Raw genomic sequence first — 15,541 nt, 5'->3', positions numbered from 1 at the left:
ATAACTATATAACTATATATATATATATATATATATATATATATATATAACTATATAACAGTAAAATACTTCAAAGGTCAAGGTCGTTTAGGGAGAATCCTGATTAAACTTACATAAATATCCATAGAATATTAATTTAAGATTGTTTGATATGATAACAAATATTTCAGTCGTGAGAGTTAGTGTCACTGAAATAACCCGGTTTCTCAATACTGAACAGGAAAAAATATACATTTTCGCTCGCACCTGCAGCTAACGGGCACCTGCTATCAGCTGTACGGTAATGAGGCCGCACATATGCAAACGACCCCTGACCTTTCGTGCCGTAGCGTGGAAACTGGTAAACATTCAAGATGGCGGCTAGTTTGTGTTGAACATCAGATGCTCGTTTGCACACAGAAAGTTTTGAAAGAAACTAACCCACGGGATCTGTCCAACTGAAAAGGCAGCTGATTTGGTTTGGAGGTTTATACATCCGCAATGTCGGACGGAAATCTTGGCCGAGGCTCGAAAAACCGGGCCACGAGCGCCGAGGCCAAGAAAACTCGACTCGCTGCCCTAGGACCCGGTGAAAACATAAAAGAAAAGCAGGTATTGTCAACAGAAATATGATAAATTTAATTAGAAAATCATTTTGAGTTTATCACATTATACATAAAAAAAAACCATGTTTACAGTGATAAAATCGATCCGGTTAGGACACCCTGATCGCTGTCAACCCACTGGCACACACTGACAGTGCACAAGTTCAAGTATGTCAATGCACTGACAATGCACAACTCTGTAAAATTTTATAAAATACGAATTCGATGTTGGTATCAAAATACCCATATAGGCCTAACAGCCTCTCTCATCTTAAAACATGTCTTCATGTTACGGAAAAAGCTATTTTAACCCGTACATAGATCTATATAGGCCTACATCATGGTGGATGATATGATATTTGATATTTATTTTACAAATATTTGTTATTAATTAAATATGATGTTGTTGAAACATTCATTCACAAGGAAATGAAAGGAACTGATATAGTTTCCACTGGTTATCATTAGAGGATAGACATGCACTGTTTTCCAAATACAAAGAGATCTAGATATCAAATCACATTATGTAATAAGAAACCCTACGAATCATGCCTGATGTCCAAAATGTGAATATCGCAAAAACACAATAGGCCCAGCCATGTCACAGCATGGTCATGTAAAAAAATTCAGAAAAGGCCATTAATACTTTGTGAAGATATAACAATATATTCTATAATAAAAGATTCTGTTTCGGGTGTTGATTTTCCTTGCCAACTGCATGGTTAAAATATGTCCCCAAATGCTATACAAGGCATACTTATATGTAATATTTATTTAATACCTTAAATTGGGACAATGGTGTGGTTTATCCCACTTATCAGGGTGCTCTGTTGTACTCTAGTGTGGATAACTTTCCACAATAACAAATATTTCTTTCACAGATATTATTACATATTGAAGCAGTCTTGATATTGTTTAAGGATTGCTAGTGATGAAAAAATCTCTTTGATAAGCATGATAAGTCAGTAATAATCACTACTTTTATCAATCTGCTGTAGTGTCTAATTGATGTTTGTTTATTCCATGTTACTCTGTGTCCGTCAACATAATCACCATGATCTCACAGAGACAGCGTCTCAGTTCCTCATAGGTATTAATTACAATTTCTAACCTAGACGACAAAATGGCACCGGGCAGGGGATCATAATCCTCCTATTTAACAGTGTTACATGTTTACACTTGCCCACTAGACTACAGTTATTAACAGTTTAACAAACTAGTTGGAGGTAGAAGGCAACTAGCCCTGTTGGCTAGCTCACATAGTCTCGTAGAAAACTGGGTACCCTGTGACTCATAAGACATAATTGTTTGTAATTCATCAGTTGATGTAAAGTATTTGTCATCATCAAGATGAGAATACTCTTTTCAAGAACTGCTACTAAACTCAACATAAGTCAAGGACTAGTAAGTGTTTATTGATGCATATGAATGAATGTTTTGTTACTTGCTGATGTTAAATATACTGTGCCTTGTTTGATTTGATATTATTTCATGAAGACATTTAAGAATCAGTTAATCACCATTCCTGTTGATGATCTAAACATGGCAGCATACATCGATTTATTAATGTCTTATGACCCTTTTGAGATGTATGGTTTGAACATTTTGACCATGTTGACAGGTTACAGTTTGTGAACCTGCTTATAACAGTTTAAATACATTCATTTATAAACTGATCTGAGTACATACCAAACATACTTATTGCTGATGTGGCATACAATGATATATTCACTCCTTAAATGTTTGTGCAATGTTCATTATTAAATTTGTTTACATATAAGCTCAAATCTTTCACAAAACATATCACATTTCAGTTTGTGTAAAATACTTTTGAGTGTGTATACAAGCCAGAACTTGTATTTTATAATTATTTTCAGTAGATTTTAGGCTTAGTGTATAGAACAGTATAAGCTGAGCTTACTGGATCAAAAGATATTTTACCCAGGCTATAGACTCATGGCTGTAAGTTAAATGAAAAATTCCTATGCAGAATAAAGGGACATAACTCCGCAGACCATGGTGATTAATGCTGATCATTGCTCTGTGTAGGTGGGGGGAACATAAAATCTATGGATAACGTATAGATGTGTGTACAGGCCTTGTCATGATTATCTTCTTCACATGTTGTTTTTAAGTAATGAGATTCTACATCACTCCTATAAATGTTGCAAGTTGTACTTTCATCATGTTCATTAATGTTTGACTATGAATTGATTATAATCAAAATGACTACAGTGGAACCTCATTATGTTGTTTAAGACAATATGGACCCATAAACATCATTATGAAGTCAATTATATTATATCATCACTCAGCTTGTCTGGAACTGTGGATAATGATAATAAAATGAAAATAAAACTACATGTTATCAGAGCATAAAAGAAAAACAACGCTTAATTATCATTTCCAGTCTAGTGCAATTATGGAATGCTTATTGTACGGCACTGAAACATTAATTGGTCAAGACAATGTAATTTGTAGGTGTAACAGAGATATCACTTGTCACAATGTAATTGGGGACACCAGAAACCTATGATGCTGGGTTCGATTCCCGGTTTGCCCTGATTTTGTTTCTAGGTTTATCAGCACCATGCCCGTGCTCGTGGGTTTCACCAAAGTCCTTCATCACTTCAGACTTTCCTCCCCTGATATCAATGCAATAATGTTTAAAGTGTCATTAACTATGATTTAACCCAGTTCACTCACTCACAATGTAATTCGTGGGAGAAGCTGAGACATCAATTGTCACTGTGTGATTAGGGTAATCATTAACTTATAGCTGGATGTATATCATAGATTTTTGGTTTGGTTTGTTGTTTAACGCCGCACTCAGCAATATTCCAGCTATATGACGGCGGTCTGTAAATAATCGAGTCTGGACCAGACAATCCAGTGATTGACATCATGAACATCGATCCACGCAATTGGGATCGATGACATGTATCAACCAAGTCAGCGAGCCTGACCACCCGATCCCGTTATTCGCCTTTTACGACAAGCATAGTCGCCTTTTACGGCAAGCATGGGTTGCTGAAGACCTATTTTACCCTGGATCTTCATGGGACGTATATGATAGACTTCTAGTTAGCAGACAGAAATGATTTTGTAACAACTGCCAGTTATTCTGTCTAGTCCGATCCCTAACTGTTTAGTAAGTTGATGATAAATTTAATTTGATGTATTACCGAACAAATCACATTAAAAGACAGAACAGCATTAGGATCTTCGTCCAAACATTGCTACAATTGTAATATAGAAAATATGACTGGGACGAGTCCAAATTTACTACCCGGGTACCCACCCCCTTATTACCCTACCCGGGTACCTGCTGTATGTCTCAAGAGGTAGGTACAAACTGTCCGATTGGGAAAAGTTTGACCGTAGCTCTGGTAAAATGTGTTTAGATACATGTATGAAAAGATCTGGTGTATACACTGAAGTTGACTGAAGTTTTGTTTATACTCAAACATATAAAAGTCAGAAGGAAAGGGCGTAGTAGTCAGGAAGCACTGCGAACATTAGTGACTTGTAGTTTAAACATAGAGTTTTAGATACTTTTTGTCATTAAACATATATCATGTGACTAACCACGGGTCCGGGTAGTCCTGTGGGTACCCGGGTCCTACTCAGTACCCACCTGACCCGGGTACTCGAGTTAACCGTCCCAGCCCTACTATCAGTCTTATTTATAACCATCTACCATCTGCATGATGAAATGGACAAAAGAAACCTCCACACCTTCATGTTATTAGTTATCCCACTTTAAGCCAAGAAATATGTTTTAGTGTATGCATAATTTCTCGGCAGATTGCATGTATGCTGTGGTAGTAATTATGCTACAACAGATTTGTGTGTATAGCCCACGTGTAGAGATTTCATTAATATCAATCACATGTCAGATTATTATTTGGTGAAGCAGAGAGTATTGACACTAATCAGTTTAGTAGTGTTTATTAGCAGGTTATACATATGTTAATATCACACCTTATTAATCATATTTCACAGCACATTGCACATGATTGTACCAGAGCTCTCAAGGGTGATAAGATCTATGCAGGGGAGATAATCCAGCTGACAGCCAGCTGTGAGTGTAACACAATATGCCTAATGTGATTGATCACGCATGGAGTCACACATAATTAACACAGTCAACAAATAGAATTATATTTCCCTCCTCCAGGAGAATTTTGAGGTTGACTATTCAGAAATGAAATGTCAAAATAAACTTTCCATAAAATTTTATAATTTAAAATCATGTTACAATCAGTTATGTGAATTTAAGAACCTTTAACATTATATTGTGATAATATTTGTAAACACTTGTTTCAGTTTATGTGAACATTTACTCTCCATTTCCATAAATGTGTTAAATTAAATTTTCAATTGTTTTTTACTTATAAATATATTTGAAAATATTGTTTTAAGTCAGTTATGATTGAATATTTTCAAACATCCATAATCTTATTTCCAATATATTACTAATTTATTTACTAATTACAGAAAATCTGTATTTTGTCTTTATTGTTTTCTAGTTTGTATGATCTGTTCCGTGTTGAATGTTCCTGCTTGAATGTTGGTTCCCCTTGGGTTGACGGCAAGCCACTTGGTGTACCTGTCGGGGGTAACTCGAGTGTCATGTGACAGATCTAGACACGTTACCTGGACTGTTTATTGTTGTTTACCTAGGCCCGTTGGGTGGTCGGGGAAAGTCCCATACATGCTTGAGGCCAGCTGATGAGCTCCGTCGACATGCTCAGACTTGATAGGCTTAAGGCGGGTGGCAGCATTCCTATAGGCTATGGCAGGACTGAAATGGGAGATCAATATGCACAACTTAATGACTGGCACAACATGGTCATAAAAGTAGTACCTCAAAGAAGATCGGATAATTTAATCTTGTATATTCACAGCAGAGTCAAACTATTAGGATAATTTAGTCTTGTATATTCACAGCAGAGTCAAACTTTTTTGCATTTAGACTGATTGTATTTGACGAAATAAGCGCCCCGCTCTAATATACGCCCACGGCGTATTTGCTGATATATTGGCTTGTGAACAATCCCAATTAGCACTCCTTCCGATTGATCAATGTACACAAGACTTATTTATATAATACACACTCATGTGTTATATGCACCCTTTATTATGGGCAATCAAATTCTGGAAAAATATATCTGTCGTATGTCAACATTTCAGGCTGTCAGCATAAACCACGAAATTTATCCTTTAACTCTGTTTTTTTTCACCAAAATAATATTCTAATAAGAGCCCCCTATTTCTGATTTTGAGTGCACCCTGGTTGCTTATTATGTCGAATACGGTATATTTATGTTGTTAATTTGGTACAATCTGGTATAATGTGTGAATTACTATTCTTTTAGTTGATGATTTTTGTTGTTGTCGTTATTGCTACACTGTTACAAGTTATTACAAAATTCCATGGTTGCTAATTAATTAATTTTATCATTTTATTGAAAGTTTTATTAACATTGTCAGTTTTTGATATTATAAGGGAACAAGTAATTGATTTTGTATCAAACTATACCTTATGAACATCAGCAATTATAGTTAATTTGTTACATTAAATACAATTAAGTTATTTACCATACTTGAAGTTGTTATGGTGTTTATCAAAAGTCTGCCCCTGTTTTTTTTGACAAAAAATGGAAAGCAGAAGACCATGTGTGGCTTTCATTTACTGTCTGGCATTCTGGATGAAGCTGGATATCAAACAAAACAGCCTGCCCAACAAAGGTGTCAACTAAAAATAGACCCTGTTGTGTTTTGTTTGAGAATAAACTTTTTGGTTTTGAGGAACACTCTTAAAGATATCTCACAGTCTACCTGAGTATGGAGGTGTCATGTATGAAACTGTTTATCATATGATGACTTTACAGTCAACCTCACTGCAGCAGGTAAATGTGTAAAGTCACTGAAAGAATGGTGAAGCGAACTCTCCAGCATTCATATTGTATTTCTATCATAAAGTAGACTTATAATGTCCTAATAAACTAACAAATAAAAAGTATGTTCTTTAAGTCAATATTTCACATTATACTTGTACATTACAAGCAATATACCATGATACACTGGTACATTACAAGCAATATACCATGATACACTTGAACATTATAAGCAATATTCCATGATACACTGGTACATTACAAGCAATATTCCATGATACACTGGTACATTACAAGTAATATTCCATGATACACTCTAATTACAAGCAATATTCCATGATACACTGACACATTACAAGCAATATTCCATGATACACTGGTACATTACAAGCAATATTCCATGAAACACTGACACATTACAAGCAATATTCCATGATACACTGGTACATTACAAGCAATATTCCATGATACACTGGTACATTACAAGCAATATTCCATGATACACTGGTACATTACAAGCAATATTCCATGATACACTGGTACATTACAAGCAATATTCCATGATACACCGGTACATTACAAGCAATATTCCATGATACACTTGATCTTTTAAAGCAATATTCCATGATACACTGGTACATTACAAGCAATATTCCATGAAACACTGGACACATTACAAGCAATATTCCATGATACACTGGTACTTTACAAGCAATATTCCATGATACACTGGTACATTACAAGCAATATTCCATGATAAACTGGAACATTACAAGCAATATTCCATGATACACTGGTACATTACAAGCAATATTCCATGAAACACTGACACATTACAAGCAATATTCCATGATACACTGGTACATTACAAGCAATATTCCATGATACACTGGTACATTACAAGCAATATTCCATGATACACTGGTACATTACAAGCAATATTCCATGATACACTGGAACATTACAAGCAATATTCCATGATACACTTGATCATTAAAAGCAATATTCCATGATACACTGGTACATTACAAGCAATATTCCATGAAACACTGACACATTACAAGCAATATTCCATGATACACTGGTACATTACAAGCAATATTCCATGATACACTGGTTCATTATAAGCAATATTCCATAATACACTTGAACATTATAAGCAATATTCCATGATACACTTGAACATTACAAGCAATATTTCATGATACACTGGTACATTACAAGCAATATTCCATGATACACTGGATCATTATACGCAATATTCCATGATACTCTTGTACAGTACAAGCAATTTTTGCAAGCATTAAAAGCCTCCACAAGTGGGTGTTTTGTTTTGGGTGATTTGTAGTTAGTCACAAATGTCCGACTGAATAACTGATATGTCACGTAATCGTTTCGCTAAACATCGTATAGTCATGCTTTACTATTTGGAAAAGATTACAAATGGCTATTGAGATATTTACACCGTCCTCATGCTGTCTTATTTGTGTTTTATTGCTTTTGATTAGAAATGTTTGAAGTTGTTTGACATGTCAAACCAACCCAACAAGAACAAACCCTTCCACTGCCTGCGCATACATCAGTCAATCTCAGACTAGGTGATGTAAATATCCTGTAATAAAAGTCTGGTAAATGTCGTGGATTATGTTGCTTTTTATGTATTTTATGCATTTCTTTTTGTAAACCAATATATTGTTGAGTTATTGGTATAAATAAAAATGTAATAAAACTGCAACAAAGTGATTATTTTATAGTTATGACTGGCAGCATGAATTTTTAAAAAAAATTGAAAGTAAAAAAAGTTAATGTCATGATATTTCAATGAAACTTTTGATGACAATTAAAAAAGTTACCTCCCTTCTCATGTCAAATTACTATTTGAGATTTATTTTTTGTATTGCTTAAATATCTTAAGATAACAGGCAGGAAGAAAAAATGGCCTCTTTGCCAAAGATTGTGTTTTATAACCATTTTTTTCCTTGGAGAATGTGAAGAGACGCTAATTTCTGGATTGCAACATCTTCATTCATTCAATACAACTGTTTCTGTCTGTCGGGCAACAGTGTCATGTGACAGGTGGTTGTGACAGCAAGGGTAGATACCTCATCCTGTTGCTGGGAAATCAAGATTTGGGAATCAAAGCTTTGTGTTAGATGTGTGCTCAAACACAGATTTACAAAAAAAATGAATGTCACAATTTCCTGTTCTGATTATACCATTGTGATTGAGATAAGGATCTATTCTGAAATATCTAAATATTTATTGAACGGTTATCCTTTGATATACAAATCTATTTTGGGGTAACATTTATGACTCAGAAATTTGACAGGATCACCAGTGCCGTGATTCCCAAGTGCATGATCACAAGAACTGAGTATATTTTCTTTCATAAACAATGACCCATACAATACATTCAAGCATCTGTATGTTACGGTGGCCCATAAGGGACATGGGGTCTGTTTTTCAATATTTTGATGTTTCACTTACTTTTATCGTAACCTTTTGCAAATTAACACAATTTGTTATACAAATATGTGATAAATCATGTATCAAAACAACCCAAAACATGGAAAATGTACTTTCAAGTAGCTATTAAGTCGCTGAAATGTGAAGCAAAAATGTCAAAAACAAAAATGGTAAAAGTCAAAAACCAAAACGAAAAGGTCAAAAACTAAAATGAAAATGTCAAAAACAAAAAAGAAAATGTCAAAAACTAAAATGAAACCACAGAAAACTATTTCCACCGCGGTTGGAATATTGTCACCGCGATGGAAATAGTTTTCTGTATTTTCAATTTAGCTTTTGACATTTTCGCTTTTGTTTTTGACATTTTCATTTTCGTTTTTGACATTTTCGTTTTTGTTTTTGACATTTTCATTTCACTTTTCAGCAATTCAATATCTTCTTTACACATGATTTATCACATATTTGTAAGACAAATCGTGTTAATTTGCAAAAGGTTACGATAAAAGTAAGTGAAATATCAAAATATGGAAAAACAGATGGGCCACCGTAGTATGTGATTTATATCCCAGAGAAAAAGAAAACAGGTTTATATATTTTTTTCTTTAGATAGGAATAAAACACATTTACCTTCAATGCATGTGTATTTATGTGCTTCAGGCATCTCGTTGTAAGCGGAGGAACGTGGCTATTGTTAGCTGTCAACTCTCATGTACAATGCACAGACTTCTTTATTGTGTCACCTAGTGGACACCAAGGGATATTACATTGTGTTTCTCGAAGTCATTGAGGTGAAACTTCAAATTTGTCTCCTCTCTCCACGTTTGGGGCTGTAATTTACAACCAAGTGTCATCTGATTGTAAAGGTTGTATTGTTCACTATGGGTCTAAATCATCATAAACTGCCATGCGGGAAATTTACAACCGCTTTCACAATACGGGGTAGTTTTGACCCTGCTTTCATATAGATGGCAACTACACTTATACAGATGTGAAGCTTGAGATAAGAGACCTTACGGGAGCCATAATACATTTTATGTGCACGTTACTGGGGTGACGCCAAACAGAATGATTCTGGTATTCTCCGTGGAGCCAATGGACCTATTTATCACTCCCCTTTTACGTTTCTTCCAATACCGGTATTGGAGTCGTAGATATAGGGGTAGTTAATCATTTTCTCGTCATGTTAACATCAGACCACCTTATCACTGTTTGGAAACAACTTTTCCATTTCTTCAGAATGGTAGATTAGCGTCAGCACTGTGTGGGATTGCTAAGTGCATGTACGTCTCACTCCTTAGCTGTTGTCATGGAATGATATGTGATTCTTTTGATACTGAATGAAAAAATTCAATTCATTTTGTGTCAATAGAAAAAAACCTAGGTGGATTAAGAGATTAGACTGCTTTTGATCTGGATTCAAACGATCATTTGACAGTCTTCCCTCTGAGTTGACTATAGGGTGATGTGAAAATACCAACTTGTGATGGTGTTGAGTTGACCAAAAAGAAGAAACCTTTTTCCAGTGGATCTGTGAGACAGTGGTCAATTCTAATATGGATGGAGGAAAGAAGAAAAACCTTACAAAACAGTCCAGCTTTATGTTCGTGGACAAGACTGTGTTCCTGGTTGGTATAGCCTGATATACACCTCCCATCTATCATACTACACATACTGTCTATGCAGATGTATGACTCTTTGAATATTAAGTGCACGTCTGTGTAAGACTCTTTCAATACCTAACATACTTCGTATGATGTAGCACAAGATGTGTGAATCACTCTCTGAATACTTACTGCACTTTGTTTTCCTGTGGACATTTTAATTGTCTGTCTTGATTTATGTTCATGTTTGTAGAATTTTCTAACCTTGACTTAAAAAAATTATAGGTTTCTGTTTTTAAGTAAATTATGTATGGAATATAGTTCACATGCAGTTTTTTACCAGAGTTTTTAAACATGTTTTGAGTGGCGTTGTACAAATTTTGTGAACCCCAACTACCCACTTTACACCAACATGACAAGAAGTTATTGAGTTGTCATATTTTGTGCTGTTTGGCTACATTACAGAGATTGACAAAGAGAAATTGGAAACAAAAGGGCAGAGAGTTGAGGAGGGGGGAGGGGGGGGGGGGGGGGGGGGCACACTTGTGAATTCAGTAGTAAGATATTTCAGACTATATGGGTTACAAATATCCTCGTTACCTGATTACTTTTGGAAACAAATTTCACAAATTTTACAGTAGTAGTGTATAATACCCGTTAAGTGTTAACTAAATACCAGGGTGTCTTGTTGCATTAACATAATAGATATTCTGTCTAAAGATTACGTATAAATTTGTTTAAAATACAAATTGTGAGAAAATCATGAAAGGTACAACTTCATGGATAACAGCCTCAGGTTAATTGCATTAGCGATGTTTCGATGTAGATTCTTACACCGTTGACAAGCGGGAATGTATGTATTACGTATATACATACCTCTTATCACTTGGTTGTATTCATTCCAGCTTGACAACAGTAAAAGAATCTACATCAAAATGTCACTTTGTCCATAAAGTGTTGTGTTCTTATTTACAGACCAACTTCTAGAATGCCAATCAGACAATACAAAATGTGTTTTTAGTATCTTCTCTCCCCTAACTATTGCTAATTTGTCACAGGAAGAATCGTTAAAATAGATTGTGACACCATGCTTTTTTAGGTGTAATGGTCGATGCATTTGCGTCATTGTATTTGCAATGGAGGTTTCACAAATGAAACTGTAATGGCAATGACACCAAGATACATATTGGTATTACTAAAATCCAAATCCAAATGAATCAGTATTTATGTATATTTTCCGTTGTAATGTTTACAAAAGAAACAGAATGACAAAGCTCCAGATAAGCTGCGTATCTGTGTAAAATACTCATCAGAAATGCAGACATACGCAGTAAAATAAAATCCAAGCGTATTAAATACGCAACGAACATTACAGATACGCTACAAAAATAAAACTTGTGCGTATCATCAAAATATTGTGAAGTAACCCTGCGTATTCAATTAGCAAATCAGCAACATATTTTGGAATTATAAACGGGCATTCCGTCAACCTTGCCAAATTCCAAGATGACAGTTACATCATGATCATTTGCCATCACACTTTCTTGTGGAAGTATCGTGGTATTTTGGGGTCCTATATAAAGCTCTCGAACCCACAGGACACCAGTTTGCAGGGACTAGATGAATAGTGTTTTTAAATATTTAACTTAAATACCCACATGTGTAAAAACTAGTGGGTAACAGAAATTTGAATACCCAGATAGAATTACTGATACCCAATGATTTTAAAATGCATGGGTAAAATACCCACAACACCAAAAGCTTATCTCGAGCTCTGAGAATGTTTATTCAAAAAGACTTTCCTTATTAACATGATTAAAGCATAGTTTCATGTTCCATTGTCCACTGCAACCCGGTAGCAGAGCGGTAATGTCGGTAGCCTCACAATCAGGGTCCAGGGTTTATATGCAACGAGAGAATGTGTACTTTCTCTAAGACTTTGATTTTAGTTCATGTCTGGAAAGTTGTAATATAAAAAATATTTAATAATTAACTTCAATATTTTTGTTTGTGGTTATGGAAGTATACTCCGTAAACTATGTTTATAACAAACATGCTTATAATGAACTGATGGATATAATGAACATATTTTTTAGTCCCGGCCATTTGGTGTATGTATGCTGTATATGCTTATAACAAACTATGGTTATATCAAACTAAATCAGTAATCCCTTTGAGTTCGTTATAAACGTAGTTCACTGTACGTAAAAACCAGTACGGATTTACACATCTATCCTTCTGTAAACGCGAAAACATGTCAAAGTCAATTTATTAAATAATAAAATCAGCAATAACTTCACAGACTGCTCATTTGCTCATTGACACACACAAAAAGTAGTTGATAATACGAAATCAGTGACATGATTCATCATAATTACCCAACACAAGCCCCGCCCACTCTGTTATTAGCCAATAAGGAGTTATGTGTCAATTCCGAAATTAAAGCAATATGTTAACCCAGAAATCTGTACGTAAAAGAATTTAGTGTGAAACCAACAAGCAACCAACAAATGGTATACAATCAACAAATGTATTACAAAATTAACTAGGTCTACAAATCAACACAAATTACTGCACAGCAATTACAATGGCATTACACAACAGAGTGGTAGTACAATATTCAATGGCAGTATAAAATCTGAGAGCAGTGGAAATGACAAGAATAATAATCACCTCACCGCAACAGTGGTCAAGCTTCCCAGATAGGCCTAGGCTGAACACCAGGCTTAAATGTGATCTTCACATGAAAGCTGGTCTTGATGTAATGTCAGATGAAACGTAACATGAGACAGGGACGCACCGCTCCACTTACCAGAATCTAATCTAGTCTAACCAGAATCCAACACTTTCTACACAGTGCCAGACCAGTCCAGTGTCACTAGAACGTCACAGAATATTCAACATGTTTCTATAATGCTTGATATCCATCCATGCCATTTCAGAAGTTTACGGATAGTTCGAGTATCTAAACATAATACTTTCCTCACCACTGCTTACATAAAATAGTACTACATTCCTGACATCTAATCATTGTCCATATAAAATGCCATGAACTTCTACTGAATCTCAACAGAAACAATGTTATACAGTTACAATCATTGTTTAACAATAAATTACACTGCCATATAACAAAATAGTACTCTGATTGTGGGTGTGGTCTAATTTTTGTAAAGATTGATGGACCCGTGAAGATCTGGGGTAGAATAGGTCTTCTGCAACCCATGCTTGCCGTAAAAGGCGACTAACGGGACCGGGTGGCCAGGCTTTCAGACTTGGTTGATGCATGTCATCGTATCCCAATTGTGTGGATCGATGCTCATGTTATCAATCACTGGATTGTCTGGTCCAGATTCGATTATTTACAGACCATCATATAGCTGGAATATTGTTGAGTGTGACATTAAACAAACAAACAAGTTTTATGGAAGCAGAAATGTAAAAAACTATTTGGTTTGCCTATCAAATGCCAGGGCGATTGCATATTTTAGGTACTATATGACTATTTTATGTGCCGGGAATGAGAGAATGAGTTATGTGGGCTCAATGCCACTCCAAACAGTAAATCAGTTTTCATGGAATATCAGCTTAATGTGGGAGGAATGCAGATTGTATCTGTAGATGTTTATCATGTGAAACCTACAATTATTGGTATGTGGGGTGCCCTATCGTAACCATTTATCAAATTTGTGATTCAAATAAAATCTGTATGTTAATGACTGTGATACAACAAACTATCCATTTTCTGTGATAATACTCTGTAATATCTTTCCTAAATATACAGACAAAATCTGCTGAATATGAAATGACAATTTTCATACCCTACCTTAGTGCACAATGTTCATCCAATAGTCCACTGAATCTGGAGCCACGTATGCATAACAGCTCTCGGTGAGATGCTGGAGATTAAAATAACGAATAATGCACAACTCTTGGAAACGGCTGCTCTAACCAAGCACCTGCAAGTTACAAAATGTTCCCGACAGACCTGATCTGAGTGCCCCTCTTGATCCAGTGTGTCTTGGGGGACAGTGGAAGCTTCAGGAAGAAGGAGGGTGCAGAAGTTTTCAATTCATGGTCACTGAAACATGGATTGCCTTAAACAGTTTCGGTCAGACCTGTGTTCTTATAGGTTTTGAAGAAAGCTATCATCATGGTCATAAAATCTGAATATGACTTGTTATAATATGCTCTTTCTATAAGGTTCTACTTACTATTGGTCAGTACCTTCACGACAACATTTGTTGCTAACACCATTGGCGCCAGAACCATCGTCTCACAGACTTTATCAAAGTGCTATACTTTCATCAGGAATCCTGGTATCAATGGTCATAATCCCTGCTGAACATAAAGATCACACTTTAACTGCCATTTCTTTGTTGAGAGAATCATTTTGGGCTATACATTTTACAGTAACTGCTTCCAGTTGCCTGCATTCCTAACGTGTAGGCAAAACATGTAATCCCCCAGTCCACCACTTAAATGGTCAAATCAATAGTTATGTGTGAATTCCCTTTCAGGGAGACAATCACATACCACATCTACCTGGCCCCTCAATGCCCCTTTAAGAGTGTATACACAGATCCGTGACATTGCCAATGCAGGCATTCATCTCGCCAGTCATTCAGTCCATGTTTTGTGCAATGTTTATATGTGGAGATATTGTCTCTCTGTTCATGATTTGTGAGCAGTGTTCTACTATGTTCTACAGTGTATTTCTGAACTATTAACAATGTACTGTGGGGTGAAATAGAAAATAACCATTGTAAGATGTATCAACTCATCTCTAGAGGTGTACTTACAAAGTCTATACTTTTTGTAACTCTTTCTTGTGACATTTTGTCTCAATTATCTATTATACTAACTTCGATTTGAACTTAGCTTTATTTTTATTCCATTGTACATTGTGATTTTATATGTTTATACATACCATGAATAAAAAAGAAATAAAAAAGAATAAACTAGGAATGTCAAATATAGAATCATTAGT

The 15,541-nt window shown here is 35.3% G+C and overlaps 1 protein-coding gene and 1 long non-coding RNA gene across 6 annotated transcripts in view; one reads left to right on the top strand and one right to left on the bottom strand.

The window, feature by feature from the left end:
* The first annotated feature begins 373 nt into the window (after positions 1-373).
* LOC124144838 (dynein axonemal heavy chain 5-like) overlaps positions 374-15,541 on the top strand; it is a 110,544-nt gene continuing 95,376 nt past the window's right edge. For 2 of the 5 annotated variants that reach the window (XM_048397433.1, XM_048397434.1), the window contains exon 1: positions 374-591. In XM_048397433.1, coding sequence (XP_048253390.1) covers positions 481-591 — 111 coding nt within the window. In that variant the 5' untranslated portion in view covers positions 374-480. Of the gene's footprint in view, positions 592-10,369; positions 10,579-15,541 lie in introns of those variants that run through there. The other 3 variants (XM_048397437.1, XM_048397438.1, XM_048397435.1) reach the window with 2 other exon arrangements.
* Positions 4,970-15,108, bottom strand: LOC124144926. Its single transcript, XR_006862497.2, has 3 exons — positions 14,766-15,108; positions 14,378-14,632; positions 4,970-5,391 (listed from the first exon to the last, which is right to left on the bottom strand). It is a non-coding gene; the product is annotated as an uncharacterized LOC124144926 (long non-coding RNA).

Source organism: Haliotis rufescens, unplaced genomic scaffold (genome assembly GCF_023055435.1).
Source record: "Haliotis rufescens isolate VD_foot unplaced genomic scaffold, xgHalRufe1.0.p SCAF_17, whole genome shotgun sequence".
In the NCBI taxonomy this organism is placed as follows: Eukaryota; Metazoa; Mollusca; class Gastropoda; order Lepetellida; family Haliotidae; genus Haliotis; species Haliotis rufescens.
The sequence above is the reverse complement of the archived record's forward strand: the minus strand, read 5'-3'. Positions and strand labels throughout refer to the sequence as shown.